This window comes from Sphaerodactylus townsendi, linkage group LG01 (assembly GCF_021028975.2).
Source record: "Sphaerodactylus townsendi isolate TG3544 linkage group LG01, MPM_Stown_v2.3, whole genome shotgun sequence".
Lineage (NCBI taxonomy): Eukaryota > Metazoa > Chordata > Lepidosauria > Squamata > Sphaerodactylidae > Sphaerodactylus > Sphaerodactylus townsendi.
The window spans coordinates 156,950,917-156,973,146 of NC_059425.1; the positions used below are offsets into that span (position 1 = coordinate 156,950,917).

Here is a 22,230-nt window from a genome sequence, read left to right on the forward strand (position 1 = left end):
TTTTTGGAAACGGATTTTTTTGGAAAATTACAGGATAACGGGCCATTGTGAAGGTATACGAATTCATTCAACAACCGGGGAATGACAGTCCATGAGGATATTCTTCAATGTTAATTTGTTGTTGTGAGCCCTTTGTGAGGGACTAACTGGTTTGTTTCTTTGTGTAAATTATCACACAGTAATAAGGCTGTGTAGATATTCATGTTATGCTGTATAAAAGCTTATTCATAACTGTTTAAGTGTATGTATATTGAATATTAGAGACATTGGTACATTAATACTATTAGCCATACAGGTGCTTGCTTGGGTTGTTAGCCCACCAGGAGGTTGGCATCCCTACCAACTAACCAGTGAACAGTTGGGAGCTCTTTTTGCTGCTAAAGTTCTTTTCCCTCCTCATACAGCTAAATCTGTTCTGGGAAAACTGATTTCTGCATCGCCTCCTAGCCCTGCTCCCTTTTGCAGCAAGGCAACTTTTCATATAGTCTTTTCCAGTGAGTCTGGTCTTCTCATAATGTAACAAAAGTACCTCTCAGACTGACACCTTCTCCTTCTGAACTGGCCCACCCACCCTAGCAGAGGGAGGGGGAGGGGTGGCATGCAAGGGAAGGGGAGTGAGGGATGGGAGGGAGTAAGAGGTGGCATGCAAGGGAGGGGAGGGAGGGGGCCCAGCATCTGGACATGGCCCACCCACCCTAGCAGAGGGAGGGGGGTAGGGAGGGGTGGCATGCAAGGGAAGAGAGTAAGGGGTGGCATGCAAGAGAGGGGGGAGGGGGCCAGCATCGTGACATGGACCACCTACCCTGCCGTAGGGAGGGGGAGGGGTGGGTGGCATGCAAGGAAGGGGTTATCACTGATAACTTTTTTGCACCTGTCCTGCCAAACCTTCCACCATTTCAGACAGGGAATTTTGGATGGACAAAAAAGTGTCGATGCAACTCCCAGCGCTATGATTTCCAAATCAGACTCCACCCCATCACCGCTGTTTTTTTGCAGGGAAACAACACATCTCGAATGCCACGTGCATTGCATGGATTGAAGACTGCTCTGGAGCAAGACTGGAATATGTTTATTTTAATTTACCGCCAGTGCATCTGAGAGCATTATAAAAAACAAAAACAAACTGTCCCCGCAACTGCAGCTTTCCCCTTTCTGCTCTTCAAAGGTATTTCTGAACGCTGGTTTTGAAACGACCAGACGATGCTTCCCCCACGTTGTTTCCTATACCCAGTGCTCTAAGACTGTTGGAGAACCAAGATCTCAGGGATGCCAGATCAGTGCAATGGCCAGTCCTACTAGTGTACTGATCGACCCCCTTTGAATTTCTTTTAAAGCCATGCAGTGACATGCAGTTTGGCTTGCATACGGGACTGGACAGAAGACATCCGGAAGAATCCCTCCCGAAGGGACCTGGGGGTTAGGGTTGCATTGCATGTTGTGGAGGGGGTGGAAAGCCTCGGGGGGTGGAGGGGTGGACGAAGTCTGCAAGTTGTTTTGCCAATAAAGAGGAAAGAGCCAAGGCACTTTGTTTGCACGGGAAGGAGAGAAATGGGGGGCGGGGGGGGCGGAGCAACATAGGGAAGGGAAGATGTGAAGTTTCTAATGGGAACCCACTCCCAGTCTCCGACTTGGGGAAGCTGGCTTACATGCAGCGATTCCCAAATAAGAAATAAAACTCTGGTGGGAGCAGTGGCGAATTTGCCTAGGGACGAGGGTACCCCTTGTCCCCGGGCGCAACAATTTCAGTCACGTGGGGGGCGCCAAAATGTCCCCCATAGACTGCATCAGTTCAAGCAAGCAGCACCTGCAAGCTTTACAGAGCAGCCGGCTCAGGCTGCCTCAGCCCCGCACACTCTGTACAGTGGCCCACTGGCCCAGTCCCACTGTACATTGAGTGTGTTCCGCCTCCCAGTCCCAGCAAGCCACCAGAGCAGGAGGACGGGGAGCTTCACCTCCCTCCAATCCAGCATGTCTTGCCTTCTCCTGTGTGTGGTCACAAGCCTTCTCCCCGGCTGCCTGGCCAGCAGCATAGGAGGGAAGGGAAGCCCAGCCCGGTCCCTCCAGACCCAGGTAAGCGAAGGGCGGCCTGGCGATGGGGTGGGGCACTCGGGAGGGCATTTTCTCTTGGGTCTCCGTCTCCCACCGTGGGAGGGAGACAGTAGTAGGAAACGAAGGGCTCTTAAGGACGATGCGAGGGAGGTAAGGAGACGGGCAGTCGCGCGGCTCGTTTCCCGCCTTTTGTTGCAGAGGTTCGAAAACCCTCCCAGCCTTCGGGGGACTTTGGAACGTGGGCCCGGGATTTGCAACCCGTCGCGCGCCCTTGTGGATGGCCACCTTTGCCCAACATGTTTCCAAGGCAACTCCTCTCCCCTCTCACTATTTTGCTTGCTATGGCCAGTGAGTCACAATCCTTGCCCTTCGCGTGATGTCACACACTGGGAAGAGAGACTTGGACAGGTACACTTTGCTGTCCCCTTGAAGACTTAAGTGTGGGGCTCAGGGTTAGGCTGCCATTTTTGGTGACACTATGAAGTAGGGGGCCAGGGGGGCAGCTTCAGCTAATCAGGTGCTCAGGCACTGTGTTGGATGAGAGAGTGTGATTTTTTAAATTTAGCTTTGTTTTAGCAGGCACATTGCTTTTTACCTCATCCCCTCCCCCCTTCTCAGCTGGGGTGTTCAACATGGTGGCAGCATCACGGCCTCGAACTGCATACAGCTTGACAGATACGACTCCAGCCCGGACTGTTTGGGTATACCGTAATGGTGACCCTTTCTACTTGGGAAGGAAGTTTGTGATCAACCATCGATATGTTCGCACGTTTGAAGCCTTTCTAATACAGCTGAATGAAGGTGTGCCCACACCTTTTGGGGTGAGGAATGTCTACACACCCCGAGAAGGGCATTCTGTTAAAGACCTGCCTGAGTTGCAATCAGGAGGCAAATATGTGGCTGCCGGAAGGGAACAGTTTAGGAAATTGAAGTAAGTATGAAAGCACTGAGCAAATACAACCAAATCTTGGGTGAAGGAGGTATATCTAGCCTTGTGCACCTAAATCTACAAAAATGTTTTGCGCTTTAAAATATTAGGGGTTTTTTTTGTTAGTAACAGGTTCCGAGATATTCCTGAGGCAGTTTATAAAATGTTAGCATTGAGCCAAGAGTTGCTGCTGTGATTTCAAAGAATAAGTTGCTGAGATCCAGCAGAGTTCCATGTGTATGGCTCAGCACCTCAAAAAACAACAAAAATGTTAAATTTTCTCTGTTGCAAGTGGTTTTGTGTATTCTTCTGCCATGTGGATTCTGCCACCTTTCCCATTGCAATCCTCCTATCTACTATGTGGACAAGGGGAGATAGTGTGGCTGTTACCTGGCTATTAGGGGTTGGTTATGCTAAATCAGCGTGTAAACGTTATCTCAAAACTGTAAACATTCTGTCGAAGGCTTTCACGGCCGGAATCACTTATTTATACTTTATACTTTATTTATACTTTAAATTTCTATCCCGCCCCGTCCCCGAAGGGCTCTGGCGAAACGTCAGGAGAGTGCTGTGTGGTTTCCGGGCTGTATGGCCGTGTTCTAGCAGCATTCTCTCCTGACGTTTCGCCTGCATCTGTGGCTGGCATCTTCAGAGGATCCTCTGAAGATGCCAGCCACAGATGCAGGCGAAACGTCAGGAGAGAATGCTGCTAGAACACGGCCATACAGCCCGGAAACCACACAGCACCCATGTAAACATTCTGCCACCTAAATTGTAAGCTGTGTTCCTGCTTTGTGTGTGTGTGTGGCGGGGGGGGGGGGGAGTTGCAGGGCATACCTGTATTGCAGATCTATCATCTGGGATGCTGTCTGTTTCTTTGCCCTTTTGTCAACCTTCTACAATAGATTTCTTTTAATTGCTGAGAGGGAGCAGACACAGTTGGATATGAGTCCTTTGTTCTTCCCTTCTTGCGTTGGTCACGTTACAAAAATAAGAGAAAAAGCGATAAAGGGAACAGCCTTCTTTTTGTCCCTCTTTGTCTCTTCATTCCATCTGGGGAATTGTCCAAGAGGGAAAAACCAGCCACTCAGTAACGAGAGGAGGGTATGGGAGTGTCTCTCATTTGCTCTTTTTTCCTGTTCTGATCCCTGCATGGAGGAGGGAAGCATTGTCTAGGTTTCTAGGTAGCTACAATACTTGGCATGCCACTCTTCCAGTGTAGCTCACTAGTAAAACTAGCTATTGAGCAGAGACCTGTGCTTGTGTGTTTTTCCAGTCATTGTTAATATTGAATCCTAATAATGGCAGCGATTTCTGTGTGATTCTTGGAAGGTAGGGCTGTGTTAACCCTATCAACTACTTTTTAGCCATTTCTAACAAATAGAGAAAGAATATAGGAAATGTATTGGCTTCGATCCTAAGTGTGAAACAAAATAGAGGCATAACAAGCATGCCCAGTTTATGTGAATATTTTAATTCTTCCCATCGTTATTATTGATTACTTATATAACACTTTAACTGTGCAAAGTGCTTTTCAAATTTTATCATATTTATCTCAATTGTGTGCATTTTTTGTTTTTAAAGAAGGTGAAATGAAGTTGTGAGGTGGTTTCGCCAGCAACTTCATAAGAAAGGGTCAGTTTACGCTTGACATTTTAAACTTAGATTACAAAAGTATATCACGTGTGTCAAGGTACACACATGACTCTTTGGGGTGGATAGGGGGTGAATACTGGTGAGCAAGGGGTCCATGTTGGTCTCCAACTAGGTTGGGTTCTACATGGACAAAAGCCATGTGGAATGGGGGCTGCAGTAAGGATAGGAATTGGCCAAAGCGTAGATTCAACAGAATCAATTGTGAATGACTCGTGTGTGTTTAAATGGTTGAATTCCATTGTAACGAACACGGAAGCTGAGATTACCTGTATTACTAGGAAGTCCAGCTATTTCAACATAAATTGCTAGGAAGTCCAGCTATTTCAGTCATAACTGTTACCACTATGAATTTTGTCATTTAAACTTGGTTATTGGTTATATTCGTGTTCAAACTGGAGTAGGATTTGGAATTATGCAAAAAATTAAGCCCAGGTCTGGTCTCTTCACTAAAATAAATGGCTCTCAACTTTAATGGCGAAATGGCTCTCAACTTTAAAACACAGCAGCATTATATTTTCCTACTTTTCAGGTCAAAGGAGGCAACATGGGCTTGTGCCAATTTATTTGCCCTCTCGGCTGGTATAAGTGGCTCCTGGTACTTGTCGCTGCTTCCAGAGTTGTGTTGGCTTAACTTGTAGGTCAATGCAACTGGAGGCATTCTGGGGGCGATCCCGGGGGCAGAGCTGATGTTAATCGAATTCTACGGGGCTTTGGCCCTGGGAATGCCGGCAGTGAGGAGAATGGACTCATGCCACTCTTTTTTGCAACTCCATTTTCCCCTAGGGAGGACTTTTGGTAGGGAAGGCTTTTTGCTTTTCTACCTGCCTGCGCTGCTGGAAGACCCTCTGGAGGTGGCATGGTGGTGCGACAGCAGCATCGTCCCTGACCGCCTCCTGGATCTGGATTGCTCTCTTATAGCAGCGCTTTGAAATGGGGCTCAGAAATGCTGTGTTAATCAGAGGCATTGTTTGAGAACTGTAATAATAATAGAGTTGTTTATTCTCTCTTGCTAGAACAACTCAACATTTTAGCCACAGCTTTTGGAGCCAATTTTTATCCAATGGTAGTTTTGCACAGAGTGCATTGCAATAGTCCAGTCACCTGTTACAATGACTACTGTTTTCTGTTGTCTGAATGGATGGGGCGGTATAAAAGTTTAAAAAATAAATAAATAAAATAAATAAAATAAACCACAGGAGCCGAATTTCAGGGAGTGAAGTATGCTGCAGTCCAGGAAAGAGGAGCTTGGGAAGTTCCATCCCGCAAATGGAATTTTAAGTTGTGTATGTGGGTTATCGAGTCACTTCCGACTTACGATGACCTTATGAATCAATGTGCTCCAAAATGTATTAATAGCCTTGCTCTGGTCTTGCAAACTAAGGGCCCTGGTTTCCTTTAGAAATTCAATCCATCTCATTCTGGGTCTTTTCCTGCTGCCTTCAACCTTTCCTACCATTATTATCTTTTCCAGTGATTCTTACCTTCTCACAGAGGCATAACTCCAAGGGGACGGGGTGTGTGCACGATGCACCGGGCACATGCCCCTGTGGGGAGGTGGCGAGGGCATTCTGGGGGCATGGTGGGGGCGTTCCGTGGTGGGGACAGAGGACGTACCAGTGCACTGGGCGCTTTCCCCCCTTGCTATGCCTCTGCTTCTCATTATGTCACCAAATTACGGCAGCCTCAGTTTAGTCATTTTAGCTTGTAGGGACAATTCCGGCTTGATTTGATCTAGAACCCACTTGTTTTTTTGGGAGGTCCACTGTATCCCTAACACTTTCTTCTAACACCACATTTCAAAGGAATCTTCTTTCTCACTGACAGTTTTCTTTATTGTCCAGCTTTCAAATCCATACATAGTAATATGGCATGAACTGGTTTGATCTTGGTTGCCAGAGACACATCACTATGCATAAGAATCTTTCTAGCTCATGGCTGCCTTTCCTAGTCTCAGTCTCATTCTGATTTCTTGGTTGCAGTCTCCCTTTTTGGTTGATAATGGAGCCAAGGAATAGAAAGTCTTCAACAATTTCAATTTCCTTATTGTCCACCTGAAAGTTGAGTGATTCCTCAATAGTCATTCTTTTTGTTTTCCTGATGTTCTGCTGCACTCCTGCCTTGGCGCTTTCTTTAACTTACAGCAGTAGTCGTTTCAAGTCTTCACTATTTTCTACCAGTACTGTAGTTTTCATTGGCATTTAAGTTAGCATATGTAATTTTGAGTGCAGTGTAAATGTTATTGCTGACAGTTTAATTGGATATGAAATTTGTTGTGATTTTGGTGTATTTATTAAATCTTATGTGATTTTGGTGTATTTATTACATAGGAGGAGACATTTTTGGTGGTTTTTGTAACACACTAAGGTACTGCTGTTGAAAGGATGCTGTTGTTCCAAAAAGATTGGGAATCACTGGTGCAGAGAAGCAGATTGCTGGGCAATTTTTTGTTACTGTTAGTGAAAGCCAAATTGCATGTAGTGTGAACATGCTAAATGTTTCCCAGCTAAGGGTGAAAGTTGTACAAATGAATGTTGATCTCATTTTGAATGTGTGTTAAGCTATACACCGCATTGTGTACTGAGTTTTTAATTGGATTTTATTTTGAAATGATGGTTTTATTATTGCTATTATACTGCTATGTTGCTAGCTGGCTTGAGCCCCATTCCGGTAGAGGGGTGGGATAAAATCCAAGTATGTGAGTAAGTATATAAATAAATAAAAGGCTTCCAGAATATTATTGTTCAGAATATGGCCACTGTGTACCATCTGCTTATTTCATTCTGCTCCAGAAAAAAGTAACTTAAAATGCTACAATAACAGCACAGGAATAATACTGTTCTGTTGAAGGTTTCTGATTCTGTCCAGAGAATTACTCCGTAAATTGAAATATGAAGAGTCAGATTGCAGATAACCCAGATTCTGTGTGTCATATTCTATTTATTTCTATTGTCGTGGCTGGACAGAAATTCTAGAAATTTTTCTGAAAGTTAAATGATGTGGCTGACTGAGTACCCCTCAAAATATGCTTACTCTTACATTATTTGATCAAGTAAAGAGTCTAAACTTTCAACTGAAATGTAAATCTTTATGATGTGGAGTATAGCATTTCGACTGAAATTTACTAAAGTTTTATTCCAGCAAAGCATTATCAGCTCATACTTTCCTATCATCATTCATGGTTGGTGACATTAGGAAGAGTACAGGCATGAACTGGAATTATTATACAAAATGATTTGAAAGCTGTGAAGCTGTTTTCAAGCTTTTGAACAGCAATTTAATTTGACTCTTCTTGTGTTAATATTTGTGCATCAAGTGTTTGAACTTGTTTTGTTTGTACAAATGGAAAATGGCTTCTGGAAAGTGTATGGGAAAACTTGAGTTCATGCACTGGTGGTTAAATTCTTCTGTTAGCATGACCTTTGCTTTTCTGACATAGTAGTTAGTAAATTAAATGAACTTCAGTGTAATAATTGTCTTGATCCATAATTTCTGCTGACTCTTATTAGAAAGCCAAAAAGCTGCAAATGACATTGTTTGTAGAAAATAATGTGATTTTCTTAGACCTAAAACAAAGTATTTTGGCTCTTTCCGCACAGCAGAAAGGGCGCTCCTCCACCGGCAGGAATTATGCCGGTGGAGGGGAGGGGGCCATTCTCACGGGAGCGTGCGAGCAGCCCCCGCAGAGGCCAGCACAGAAGTGGCGGCTCCGCACGGAGCCGCCTCTTCTGCGTCCCCCCCCTCACCTCATCCTCCCGTGTCGGTCTGGAGGGCTGCAGGGACCCGCCCATGCTGCCCTCCGACCTCCAGGGGTCGGAGGGCAGCAGAAAGCGCATGGGCAGGGCTTCAGCCAGTCCTCCAGCACCCGGACGCTGGAGGATGAGGTGAGTAGGAGGCCAGGGGACAGGAAAGCCGGGCAGCTTTCTCGGGTGTGGTCGCGGTTTGCACGGGCGCCAATGGGGAAGGCGCCCGGCTTTCCAAAACCTCCGCAGGAAGGGAGGTGGAAGCCCTGCGCTAACTTCACACCGCTTCGGGGAGAACGCCACAGGACGGCACTGCTGCGTTGCAGCAGCACTGCCTGTGCGAACAGCTGCCCAGGGACCAGTGTTTTTCCATCCCTGGGCCGCTGTTTTTGGCCCCATGCGGAAAGGGCCTCTGTTGGTTTGTTAAGGTGCTTTTACAGTGACTTGATCACTTTTTGATACTGTGAAATAGGGTTAAGGGCCAAACCTGAATTTAGTAATTTTAGCAAGTCAAAAATAAACACAAATAAGTAAATATGTGTATATTATAGTTTAGCCGCCATTAAATACATCTGATAATATGCAGCTAGTTTACATTGGTGGGGGTAACCTTTCCATGCCTCCCTCCCCTGCTGGAGTCTTTAAACATGGTAGTAGTTTAGATGGTATGCCCAGGAAATCTGTGTAAATACAATATAACAAGAGGATGTTGGACATCCACTATAACAAGAGTATGTGGGCATTCTATAATCTAAAACATGTAGCTGAATTTTGAGTTGAATTAAAAATGTTTAATCCAGTCTTCTATTTTTTGTCAGTTACTTTGGCATAGGGGCAAAGAAACCTCAAAGAAAGAAGAAGGACGAGGTAGTGAGTATTTATTTAATGTCACTTTCAGTTATTGACAAGAGGAAGCATTTGCTTAGTTTTATCAATATATTACTTATCAAGATAATTTAAAAAAGACAATGCATGGTTGAAGTTCCATTATTCTAACTATTAGCTTAGTCTAGACATATTGAGATAGATCCAAAGGTAGCCTTCTGCCTAAGGAAAAATCTTCTGTTTACAGATGGAAAATTCTTTCCATGAACAGAAGATTCATCTTCCATGACTCAAAGGGTACACCTTTGGAGCCAACCCACTGGTCTGAATTCTGCGCAGCACCAATATAAGAAACTGTTAGGAGCAGTTTTTTCTCCTCTTTTCCCTAGCAGTTTCTTCTGAGCTTTAAAATGAAGAAGCCGAGACAAGACAATCAGCCCTCTTCCAGAGTCCACTGACAGAAGACAGGAATGTATAATTTCTGCCACCTTCCCTTCTTGGTGCACCAAAAGAATTGTGTGGTTTTTCATCCACTTGGGTCCCGAATCCTTGGCATCTCTTTTTCAAGGTTCTTACATTCATTCTGCATAGAATTCAGTCCACTGAGTTTATGGTGTCATTTTGTTTGTTGTGTATTATCTGTACCACTTTTGCCATGATAATACTGTAAAAAAACCCAAAAACCTAAAGGTTTGGATCCACTGGACGGCTTCTGTTAATGTAGGGTCACACAACGACCTTGGCAGTCAGATCCTTCCCCCAATACTGCTCCTGTGGGACATGAGACCCTTAGGAACAGCATGAAGAGGGAGACAGAGGTCTGCCATGAGGATGGGGAGTCTGCAAAAATTGCCCCACCCAACAGTGGATCTAAGCCAGTGTTTTTTGCCAATTGACATCTATTTAGGTTTAATTGTTTTTTAATGAGAATTTTTATTTATTTTACACATCAAAATAATACCTACATACTGTATATACTCGTGTGTAAGTCGAGTTTTTCAGCCCTTTTTTAAGGATGAAAAATGCCCCCCTTGACTTACATGCAGGTCCCACTTACTGGTAATTCTTGTGTGGCATTCCCCCTCTCCCCTCTTTGCTCTCTCCTGCCTTCTTCTCTGCCGGCCCCCTCACTAACTCATTCTTTTTTTCCTTTCCCGCAGGCTCTGAGGCTTGCCTTGGCTTCAGGGAAGCTGCCTCTCCGGCAGCCTTTCTCTACGGTTTTCTTAAAAGGGCAATGCTCCAAAGACTGCTAAGCAACCTTTGGAGCATTGCCCTTTTAAGAAAACCATAGAGGAAGGCTGCCAGAGAGGCAACTTCTCTGAAGCCAAGGCAAGCCTCAGAGCCTGTGGGGAAAGGAAAAAAAGAATGAGTTAGTGAGGGGGACCTGGGCATGCCTGCCTCGCCCTTCCTTAAAAAGCCTCTCAAAGGCTTCTGGGGCTCTCCTTTCCCCCAGCTGCGCCCCACCTCCCAATGGACCTTTCCCACCCTCGACTTATATTTGAGTCAATAAGATTTCCCAGTTCTTCAAGGTTAAATTAGGTGCCTTGACTTATATGCGAGTCAACTTATATTTTATTTATTTTATTTATTTATTTATTTATTTATTTATAATCAATTTTATATACCGCCCCTCGGCTGCCTCTAAGGAACAACATAATCATAATAGAAATAATATTAAAACTCTAGTTAAAATAGCCAATTAAATACAAATTACAGCTGCATCCCGGCCAAATTTCATAAAACGCATTACACCCACCCTGAAGCAGACCTAAAAGCTGCGGCCTCCACAAAATTAAGGCCCAGATGGAAGGAGGGAGGAGGGGAGGGCTTAATTCCCAGCGGTCGCCCTCCAAAACTCGGGTGGAACACTGTCTATAGGCTCTATGGAATCCTCCAAGATCCCGCCAGAGGGGGGTCTCGGATAGCGGTAAAGTGTTCTGTTCAGGTAGGCCAGGCTGTGCCTGGGTCCGGTAGAGGCCAACCGTATCATCGAGGGGCTAGGGGACAATCATAGTTACCTCTCGTCAACTAGGGCCGCAGAGGGACATATGGGGTAAGACGGTCCCGAAGGTACGAAGTGAGTTGTGTATATGTGAGTATATACGGTAAAAAGATAAAGAAAAGATCCTGATCTAATGCCCCCTATAATAATAATACTAAATGAAAAGAAAAAGAACACCGACACAAACACCTATACATATGTATGGTGACTTCCAGCTACTTCACTAAGGATCCAAGCATAAATTTAACTCTGTGCTTATAATTAATATCTACATTTTTCACTTTTAGTTCTTATAAAGTTGTCTTAATCTAGTATGCTGTTTTCATTTAAGTCTGAAATCCTGCTGTTGTTTCTCTGTTCGTATGTTTTTAATAAGTAGTCTGCAAAGGATTTCCCGTCTTTCAGAAAAATGTCTGTATTCTTGTCTCTTATAACCCCTGTCAGACTTGCCATCTCTGCATACTCTGTAACTTTCAAGATCCATGGTGCCTGCCAACACCTTTTCTATGATTCTATGATACTAAGCTGAACTTCAGTTGGAAATGTTAATTAGAGTTATGCATAACCTCACTTCCTGGTATTTAGTGGATGGCTATGCTTCTTGTGGCTGCTATTTTGTGGTTGCCTCCCCACCCTGTATCAGAATCCCATAACTTCCCACTCCTGGGGACCCCTGCTTGACTATTATGTTGTGGATAAAAAGTATAAAGCACTATGGAAATGGAAGTCCAATATGGTGTCCAAATGGAAGTCCAATATGAGGAGAGGCTGCAGCGTTTGGGACTCTTTAGTTTGGAGAGGAGGCGGCTGAGGGGGGATATGATTGAAGTCTACAAAATTATGCATGGGGTAGAAAATGTTGACAGAGAGAAATTTTTCTCTCTTTCTCTCAATACTAGAACCAGGGGGCATACATTGAAAATGCTGGGGGGAAGAATTAGGACTAATAAAAGGAAACACTTCTTCACGCAACGTGTGATTGGTGTTTGGAATTTGCTGCCACAGGAGGTGGTGATGGCCACTAACCTGGATAGCTTTAAAAGGGGCTTGGACAGATTTATGGAGGAGAAGTCGATTTATTGCTACCAATCTTGATCCTCCTTGATCTGAGATTGCAAATGCCTTAACAGACCAGGTGCTCGGGAGTAACAGCCGCAGAAGGCCATTGCGTTCACATCCTACATGTGAGCTCCCAAAGGCACCTGGTGGGCCACTGCGAGTAGCAGAGAGCTCGACTAGATGGACTTTGGTCTGATCCAGCTGGCTTGTTCTTATGTTCTTATGCTCTTATGGTGGTAAATTATGTCATGTTCACTGTCTAACGAGCAAGTACTATGGTTTTAAAATGATGTAATCTGTCTTCATATTACCGTCAGCCTTAAGGATGAATTTTTTAAAAAATATCTTAATCCCCTACTCTATGTTTTGTTTTTGCAGATACGACCTGTAGTCCACAGTAAAATACAAGTACCTTCCAAATGGCAATCATTCTATAATCCACAAATTATTAAGTAAGTATGTTGTGATTAGTATTTCTTAAATGGTTTGCATAGAAATGAGACATAGATGTAATTCATGGTCACTGGAAATAAAGATGTATTTATAAAGGTGGCCAGCCACTTCAAATCTAATTTTTAAAGTCAGTTTCCCTTCTGAATGAGGAATGTATCGGAGCAAAACAGAGGCGAATCTAGGAAAAATGTAGCCTGGTGCAAAATCTGAGTGTTCCCCCACCGTCCCATCCCTGTATGGGCAGCTGCCCTCCTCCACCATGACCAAACAACTTTTTTTGCACCAGGTTATCTCAAAGTCACCATCAAACAAATCCTTCTGAAGACACGCCTCACTTGTCTTGAGGTCAGTGTATGGACCCAGGGGGAAGGAGGAGGGGCGTGGGGTGCGATTTCCCCCCCCCCACGTGACCAAATGGCCACAGCCCAGAGACATTTGACCCCACATGTCCCCCTGGGCGGTACGCCCCTGGAGCAAAATGTACATGAACCCAGCTTGTTGCCCGTCTCATGTGTATTCCTTATTTCTCTCCTTCCCTTCTCATGTGAAAAATTAGTTAAAAATCAAGTACAGTTCTCTGGGAGGTACAAATGTGAGAAGGTCGGTTAACCAAAGCTGATTTCCCCCTCTGTGTCCCTAGGAGGATGTGAGATGCATTCACAGGCCTGGAACAGGCCCTGGAATTTTGAAACAATTCCTCACGAGATTATATTTGTCTAACTAAACATGCATATTACAAAGCAGTCTTTAGCTCACAAGAACTTTGTTACAATAAATTTGTCTTTAAGCTACAGCAGGTTAATATTACTACATCTCCAGAATTTAAACTTATAATACATTTAATGTTGCATATAATGCATTTAAAGGAAAAAAGGTGGTGAAGCGTGGGGTATCATCTGTGAACTATAATAGCTAAGGGAAAACTGAGAGTTATAGATGAAACAATCCATTCTATTTTTTTATTATACATCTAAATTACTTTATGCAAGTGTGTGTTTTTTTAAATTCTGCTCAGAGATCTATGGGACTTTGAAATAATTTCTTATGAAATACTTCTATTTTTTGATGTTCTAAGACAGTTTGAGCCAGAACTGTATCCAATTTGAGCCATATCTGTATTTGATTTTAAAATATGTTTTTGTATTTGAGTCTATCTGTTTTGAAGTCATATTTGGTTTTATTTTAAGTCATTGGGACCATTTGATGGTAATGGCCTTTTGCCACAGAGAATAAACTATACCAGCACCTGTACTTTTTGACATTTGTCTTTCAAAGCTTTTCAAATTGTTTTTGTTCAGTTTATAATTGAATTTTGTGGCTGCATCATTTTTCATATTTATTTTAGCACCTTAGATAAATGACATTAATTTCAATTCAGGACCATGTTTTATATCTGTGTACTAAGGATTCCACTAGATGGCTCCAGATATCCTCTGAAAACAGACTACATATCTTAACATTGTGTTACAAAGCTGTGAGACATAAATATTTGGTTTGAAACCTGATTTCTAGTAGTATCCATTTAGAAATGTATGTGTATATTGTACACATCTGTATGTCGTTATAAGGATGAATTGTGCTAAGGATTAATTTTACATAAATATTATTATCACCTAAGAATTTTGTGTATACTCTTTAATGTAGTGTAAATTAGAAATCAGCTGATTTCCCACCATTGTGACCTTTATGGCCCAGTCTGGGATGGGGTGGGGGAACAGCCTCAGGGAGTGGCATAACCTCGTGCTGAGGGGGCAAAGGCGAGGGTGATTGACCATCCCTCAACTCCACGGTAGTGAAACCAGAAGTTGGATTTGCTTCGAGGTGCAGTGGGATCTGATCAGGGCCCAAGACATTCCCAGGGGCGGAGCTGAAGTTAGTTGGCTTCTGCCCTGACTTCATAGGCAGGTATGTCTTGGCTTGGGGTTCCTAAGTCCGCTTACCCCTGTGGAGGGCTTTTCAGCAGCAGAGGGGTTTTTGTATTTTCTGCTTCCTCAAACTATTGGAAAGCCCTCTGGAGGCAGCGGGCAGTACAGCAGCAGTTCTGTCTTTGAACGCCTCAGACTGTGTATTGGGCTGCCCAATTTAGATTACAGAAAGCATTACTAATCCATAAATAAAAGCATGGAGGGACTTTCCAAATATACAAAATATTTTTTCTTTTAGTCACTACTTTTATAATTCCTGCAAACTGATTCTTTTGTGTCATATGTTGAGAGCCATAATGCCAAATTGAACATACACCAAGTTGCACTACAGAGTCAAACAATTTGTCAAGGTCAGTAAGCCCCACTCTGACTGCCAGTTGCTGTCCACCATCTTCGGCAGAGGTTTTCCAGATCACTGATCACATGGTCCTTTTTAGTGGAACTGATGGGAATTGAATCTGAGATCTTCTTCATGCTCTGTCACTGATCCAGACAGTCAAATGGACTAGAAACTAACCAGATTATGGACCTGGCTGTCTAAAAATAACCTCTCCTCAGGTTTTGCTTTCTGTTACTTGGGTACAGATATTAATCAGTTGAAGACCAATATAAAACATGCAGTTAAAATAAGAGTAAATTGGCTAAAACGTAACAGATTCTAAACACTTTGTCACTGTAACTGCCACTCTTCTCCAGCTTCCAAAGTCTAGTATTTAAAAAATCAAGCCCTTCTTAAAGCTATTAAATACAATGGGAATTTTGTATTTTGTCAAGCATAGTTATTTCACCCAAAGGATTTCTGGTAGCACTTGGATGTTTTAGTTTAATTTTTACGTAGTTTATATCCTGCCTTTTCCCCAGTGGGGACCCAATCTGACTTCACCTGTCCTCAATTTCATCCTCACAACGCTCCTGTGAGGTATGGGACTGACCCATGATCACTCAACAGGTTACAGATGTTCAGCTTCTTTGCCTTATCAACTGGTTGGAAAAGCTGGGCTAAATACGGAATGCATTGTCGAGGGCTTTCATGGCCGGAATCACTGGGGAGCTGTGTGCTTTCCGGGCTGTATGGCATTGTTCTAGCAGCATTCTCTCCTGACGTTTCGCCTGCATCTGTGGCTGGCATCTTCAGAGGATCTGATAGTAGAAAAGCAAGTAGAGTATATATACCTGTAGGAGTGTCCAGGGTGGGGGAAAGAACCATTGTCTGTTAACAAGTAAAGGGTGCAATTAGCAAGCTAGATTTACATGTGTTGAGTGGATCAGGAGAAAATGCTGCTAGAACACGGCCATACAGCCCGGAAAACCCAGTAAATATGGAATGTTTTTTGGTGACGTCCTCATCTCAGTAGTTGTATTGATGTCTGCTTCTGTGCATCTGGAATAGGAAATAAAAGCAGAAAGCATATCTGTGTAAACTGCCCATTGCTGGATCTTCCACTGTTAATTCCACTGTCTGCATAATTCTACATAATTAACATTATGTTAATTTTACATAATAATATTCTGCCCCGTCTTCCACTGGGTCAGATATTTTACCCCCCCCCCCCTGTTACCACAGAGTAACGTGTTTACTAATAGTTAGCTAATAAGCTTGAGCCGACAAGGGCTAATTAAATAAATAATTTTTATTCCAAACCCTCAGAGGGTCTGTTATAGAATCAGAGGAGTCGCCCTGAGTATACAAAAGTCACAGTTCTTATAGGATAAAGACAGCTGATGCATCATAAATGTTGCAAAGCCAAACCCTGTCAATTCATGACGTTTCAATATTCCCATCATGGCGATACATTGTTAAATAGCATTCTTAAGAATATAGTTTCTCACATGGCTTGACTCTCTTTCTTTGCTTTAATTCTGCTTTGTCAGTTATTTTTCTACACACACACTTTCTCAGCTCATTGCTAAGTAAAAGTATCTTTTCTTTGGAATGTGGGAAGAGACAATAGGGGCTGTTTTGGAAAGCAAAGTACCTTTTGCTATTTCTGAGCCATAATTCTTAACACTAAAATGTCTTCAATGAAACTTGCTTAAGTTACATATAAGTATACTTCAGTTGAAATAATCATTTAAATGCTTTATTTCTATTTTCTATTTTCGGGGTCTGTGCTTTAGTTGAAGATATTATTTTCATGAGCCTTTTACTTGCACACAAGCATTAAAAGTATCTTTTTCTGGAATGCAGGAACATTGAATGCTTTTTCTTAACAAAGACACTTTTTCATGATTCTGTGAAATGACTTTAAGCTGTATTTCAGCCAGAATCTTTTTCTCTCCATTATTTTCCTAAATAATGGGGAGAAGTAAGAAATAACCTTCTGGTAAATCTAAAATCATTTCCTTTTTCTCTTTCTCTCTCTTTCTCTCACTTTCTCTCACTTTCTACCACTTTCTATTTCCTTCTTACTTTCACTCTTTTCCTTCTGTGCCTACACCCCCACACACACACAGAGGGGGAGAGAGAGAGAGAGAGAGAGATGTTTTCTACCCCTGTTTTTTTTTTTTTGCTTTAAAATGTTTAAGGTGAATGTATTCTATTTCTGGTTGTGTTGCAGCTATTGAAGAAATTATAGTTGCCCAGGGCAAGTAGGATCCTAGAATAGCATTATTATAAAATATTTTAACAGGCTTATGTTGGCTTGTGATTTACTTGAACTTCCATTTTTCTGAAGAAAGTGCCTTTTTGCAGTCTAGTCCTAATCAAGTTTACGTAGAAGTAAGTCCCATTGATTTCTTGGGAGTTAACGTCCAGGTCAGTATACTTAGGATTGCAGCTTTAGTCCCAGAGTGGTTCTATATGTCCTTGCAGGTTGAGTAAAAACCATTTTCTAATATGGGCTTCACTGAAGAAATCAATTGATTCTATTATCTCTTTAAAAGGATTGTACTTTATTTCCTCTGGGAATTGTGAGGACATATTTGGTTGGTATAGAAAGAAAGGTAATTGAATTTTCAAGGGCTGTATCTGAGGTTCTCCAATTGGACATATTTCACTTTTGGTTCCCCAACCAACTCAAACAAAAGTGTCAAAAATATATGGTATTACCTGATGCGTTTAAATGAGTTTTATAAAACAGATTAAGACTTAAAATGTATTGGTGAAATTTGACTAGCTGGATTCTTAATGTCACAGATTGCATCATTTTGTCAATATGGTTTGCTAATGTACACTCTCCATTTAATATAACTTCCCTGTTGAAAAATATACACTTATGATATTTCTTTGGCAGTGTTTTCACAAATGGAGATACGTTGATAGCACCTGTAAAAATTCTTATACCCAGGTTTATTCTGACGAAGTGGGATCGAGTCCTTGGAATGATAAATGAAAAAGTAATTCTTCGCTGTGGACGTATTCATAGGTAAGTAAAAGTAGCAAAAAAAGAATAGATTGACTTCATTGCCCCGCGATGAAGGTATCTGCCCGCACTGCCCCAGCCCAGTAAAACACACCACAGCCTTTTAGTGGGTAACAAAATTTGGCCATAGTCTGAAATTTATTGACATAAAAGAACAGGAAGCAGAAAGCGCAGCATGGAAGGGATGATCTGGGCAACTGGGCAGCCCGAGTGCTGTCCCCCAGTGCAAACAAGTTCCTCGAGCCCACCTGCTGGAGGAAATGACTACAGCAGCAGAATTTGGGGGGAAAGAGTCCAGCTGGGCGAAAGGCCCCTGACTGGGCCCCTCCCCCAATTTGCTGCTAGGGAGCAAGCCTTGTATAGTCCCTGTTGGGCGTTCCATCACTGGCTTGCTCCACCCCTGACCTCTTAAGGAGGAAAGCAACAGGGTCAGCAACAGCCTTCCCTATTCAACGGATCACCCCCATGCGAAACCTGCACCAGCTATGACAAAAACACATGCATTAACAATTTTTAAAAACCGGGGACCGGGTGGGTGGGTGACGCCTCGAGCTCTGGTGGACAAAGACATGGAGGTGCAGCCTTTTAAAGCCTCCCAGCCTAGCCCCAGGTGATGACGTCATGGTCGCATCTTACTAGACGCGACCGTGATATTCCCGTTTGCGTCCTGACCCGCGTGCATGCTCAGGGCTGGGAACAAAGTGAGGCTGCCTGCCCATACAAGGACAAGCGGAGCCAGTAGGGGCCAGTGCTCTCCTTTGCCAGGCGGCCCGCAGTAAGTTGCGGCCACATTTTGAATTATCTCTGTGTACAAATATCATGGTAACTGAAATAGCCTAATATTTACTTACAAATGCCAGCTCTGCCCCCAGAAACACCCTACCCCACCCCCCATGCACTCTGCCCCCTGATTGGGATGCCAACACAGACCTGCCACAGCCTGGACTTTCAGTTTTTGGCGCAGTGGGGCTGAAGGACAGGCAGCCACAGGCGTGTTTGCCCTCCCCCCATTGGGGTAAGTGCCCCGGGAAGGGCAAGTGCGTAGGCGTAAGGCTGCACCATTCCCTAAAGCCTTTTTGGGCCCTCCATTGGATGGGGCCGTAAGTTTCTGGTTTATGATGGAACCTATTTTATCAATCATGATTGCAACCTCTGGTGTACAGTGAAACCATGGTTTGCATTAATGCCTGTGTCTGGTGAAATCATTATTGCAGTTTTTTGGGGATGGAGGAGAGGTTCATATTGTACTAAACAGGGAATAGAATGAGAATGAACAGGGGGAAAGATAAAAGAAGATAAATGGGGAGACGACGAAGAACGAAAAAAGAGAGGAGTGAATGAAGGCAAACTTTTATTAAAGCAGTCTATGAAATACCTACCTCATATGTTACTTATTTAGTTTCTTCATTTATACACTTCCTTTTTCCACAGAAGGAACTCAAAGTGCCTTACACTGTTATGCATTCCTCCATGTTATCCTTACAACAGCATTGTGCAATCAGTTGGTCTGAGACCCTTTCTGCACAACAAATGTATAGCGCAGTGGTGGCGAACCTATGGCACAGGTGCCAGAGGTGGCACTCAGAGCCCTCTCTATGGGCACACGCGCACAGAATTTGTTATGTGGGGGGGAAATGCCCCCCCCCACACACATACATCTAGGCTGGCCTGGGCCGCTGGACTTGATTTGCGTGCACCTCAGCGAGCAGGGAGGACTCGGCTGGCAGGCCTGGTGCCTGTGCTCCAGGTGGCTGCTGCCCGGGGGGTGGGGGTGGGCAGAGATGCTAGAGAGGCACAGAGCGGCGCATGTGGAACTTGCTGGAGGCTACAGCAAGCTGGCCACTGCTCAAGGGGGTTATTTAGGTTAAATTGCTGTGTTGTCACTTTGTGATAAATAAGTGGGTTTTGGGTTGCAATTTGGGCACTCGGTCTCAAAAAGGTTTGCCATCACTGGTATAGCGGGTTGCAGTCGGGATGAAGTAACTTGCTTCCTGTTTTCGCGTTTGCATGCATCCATACAGGCAGCGATTGGAGCCCACGGAAACAATGTGGGTTGCTGTCGCGCCTTTGCACGGAGGCATGTCTATTTTTTAAATTTACCCTCCCACCAATGCATAGCTAAGCAGACATGTACCAATGAACCCCCACAACCATGCTGACGTCTCACAATACCATGACAACCCTTAACACCTGCATGGCTACGCAGATGTAAGCCAGGAAATTTTTTTTAAAAAGAAAAGTGCAGCCAAATAAAACGCCTCCTGCCCGGCCGTTTGCTCGCAAGCAGCTGCAACCCGGGATTTTTAAAAAGACTTGCTTTAGGGGTGGGATCTGTGTGAAGTTCCTCCCCCCCCCCTCCAGGTTTTTTACTGTCCTTAACCCTGTGTTTATTGGCCCATGTAACAACCCCATAATGCCGGCTCTCAACTGTTCTGTCCTTTACTTCACTGCTAACTACAACGTTGCATCTATCCAGTACCTGAAAGTATAATTAACATCAACAAGAGAAATATCTCTGAAAACAGGATGGAAAGGAGTTGCTGCTCTCTAGACACGTGTTTTATCTGTAAACTATCATTTGCAGAGAATCATTGCTATGCGTGTACTAGGCCAATGTGTATATTAGAATATTTTAGAAAATAGATCTTAATTAAAATATTTGTATATTTATTTATTTAATTCATTCATACCCCATCTTTCTCCACAAGGGGCCCCTAAAGTGGATTACCTCATTCTCCTCCATTTTTTCTTCACAGCAACCCTGTAAGGGGGTTAGGCTGAGAGAGTTTGATTTGCCAAAGGTCACTCAAAGAGCTTCTACTGCATGAGTGGGAATTTGAACCTGTGTCTTCAAGATACTAGTTTGACACTCCTAACTACTACTCCAGACTGGCTTCTTGTATATACTATATGTATTTGTATTGGCACTGGCTATTTCTATGTGCACAGACATCTTTTTGGGTTCCCAGAGTTGTATTTAAATTATTTTTTCAAAATACTGAAACAGTGAATTGTATTTTCTATACTGAAATTGTTGTATTCTGTTTGTGAGATATTTATTACATATCTACATTTACAGGCTGTACACTTTACATGGCCACCTTGTACATGGACCAGAGGAGTTAGAAGATAATCAATTTTATATTGCATGTAGTAAAGAAAAATTTCAATCTTTGCGCTACTGGCAGCATCCTAAAGTTCCAGGGCATATTCGACGGTAAGCTTGGTCTTGTTATCTTCATATTTCAAATGAAGTTTTGTTGCTGGGGTGTGGAAAAGTGTGCTTCTATGCAGAGGTAGGATCTAACCAGTTCTCACCACTTCTCTAGAAGTGGTTACTAATTTTTTCTGAGTGCTGAGAAGGGGTTACTAAAGCAACCTCCCTGCCCAATAGGGACTGGAGGTGCGTGTGTGCGGCGGCGCCACTGTTTGAATCCCACCACCATCGGAACCTGTTATTAACATTTTTGGATCCCACCACTGCTTCTGTGCCACAAAACACCTTATTGGGGTAAAGATGTTTACTGATTTAGTTTGCAGTCCTGGGACATGACTGCAGAAGTAAGTTCCACTGAAACTGAAGTTAGGCAGGTGCCCAAATGCTGTTGAAATCAGTGAGGTGTAGGTTGTCCACTATTAGCTTGAAGTTATTTGGACAGATCTAATTTTCAGACATTGCATCATTTGTTGCAGAAAAAAAATGCTGGTTAAATATAGGAACAAGGCCAATTTTTTACGGTTTGTATTAATGATATTGGCTTATAACAATGATTGGAATTTTGCAATTTAGATTTCATATCAGTGATGTTTACATCATTTTTTCTTAAACTCTTTATTTTAAATTCATATTCAGTCATTTTCAGTGCTGTTAAGTAGTTTAACTGGCTTGGTTGTTCTGTTCATTATTTAATGTACGCATGAGCTTGACAAAATGATTTCTAAAACAAATTCTACTATGTCTTGTAGGGATGAGCCCCGCGAACCCAGCAGAACCTCAGAAAGAGCGCAGGAATGCCTGTGCCATCTGTGTCCTGCCATGGGCCTGTACACGCCACCCATCCCAGCAAGCTGTGACCCCCGTGGGCTAGTCACAGCTTGTCATGAACTACCTCAGCCCACTTCACGGGTCACCAGGTGTTTCCTGGTATGACAAAGGGACAAAGAGGATGCTTATGCCCCCAGTGTATTGATTTCAGGGGACTCCAGACGCGAACGTTTCCTCCCACACGTA

At 43.3% G+C, this 22,230-nt stretch overlaps 1 protein-coding gene across 1 annotated transcript in view; it reads left to right on the plus strand.

The window, feature by feature from the left end:
• Window positions 1–2,681: 2,681 nt before the first annotated feature.
• The window catches only part of DCDC2C (doublecortin domain containing 2C), a 46,127-nt gene continuing 26,578 nt past the window's right edge, over window positions 2,682–22,230 (plus strand). The window contains exons 1-3 of the mRNA XM_048505928.1: window positions 2,682–2,980; window positions 17,871–18,002; window positions 21,079–21,216. Of these exons, the coding sequence (XP_048361885.1) occupies window positions 2,682–2,980; window positions 17,871–18,002; window positions 21,079–21,216 (569 nt within the window). The remainder of the gene's footprint in view (window positions 2,981–17,870; window positions 18,003–21,078; window positions 21,217–22,230) is intronic.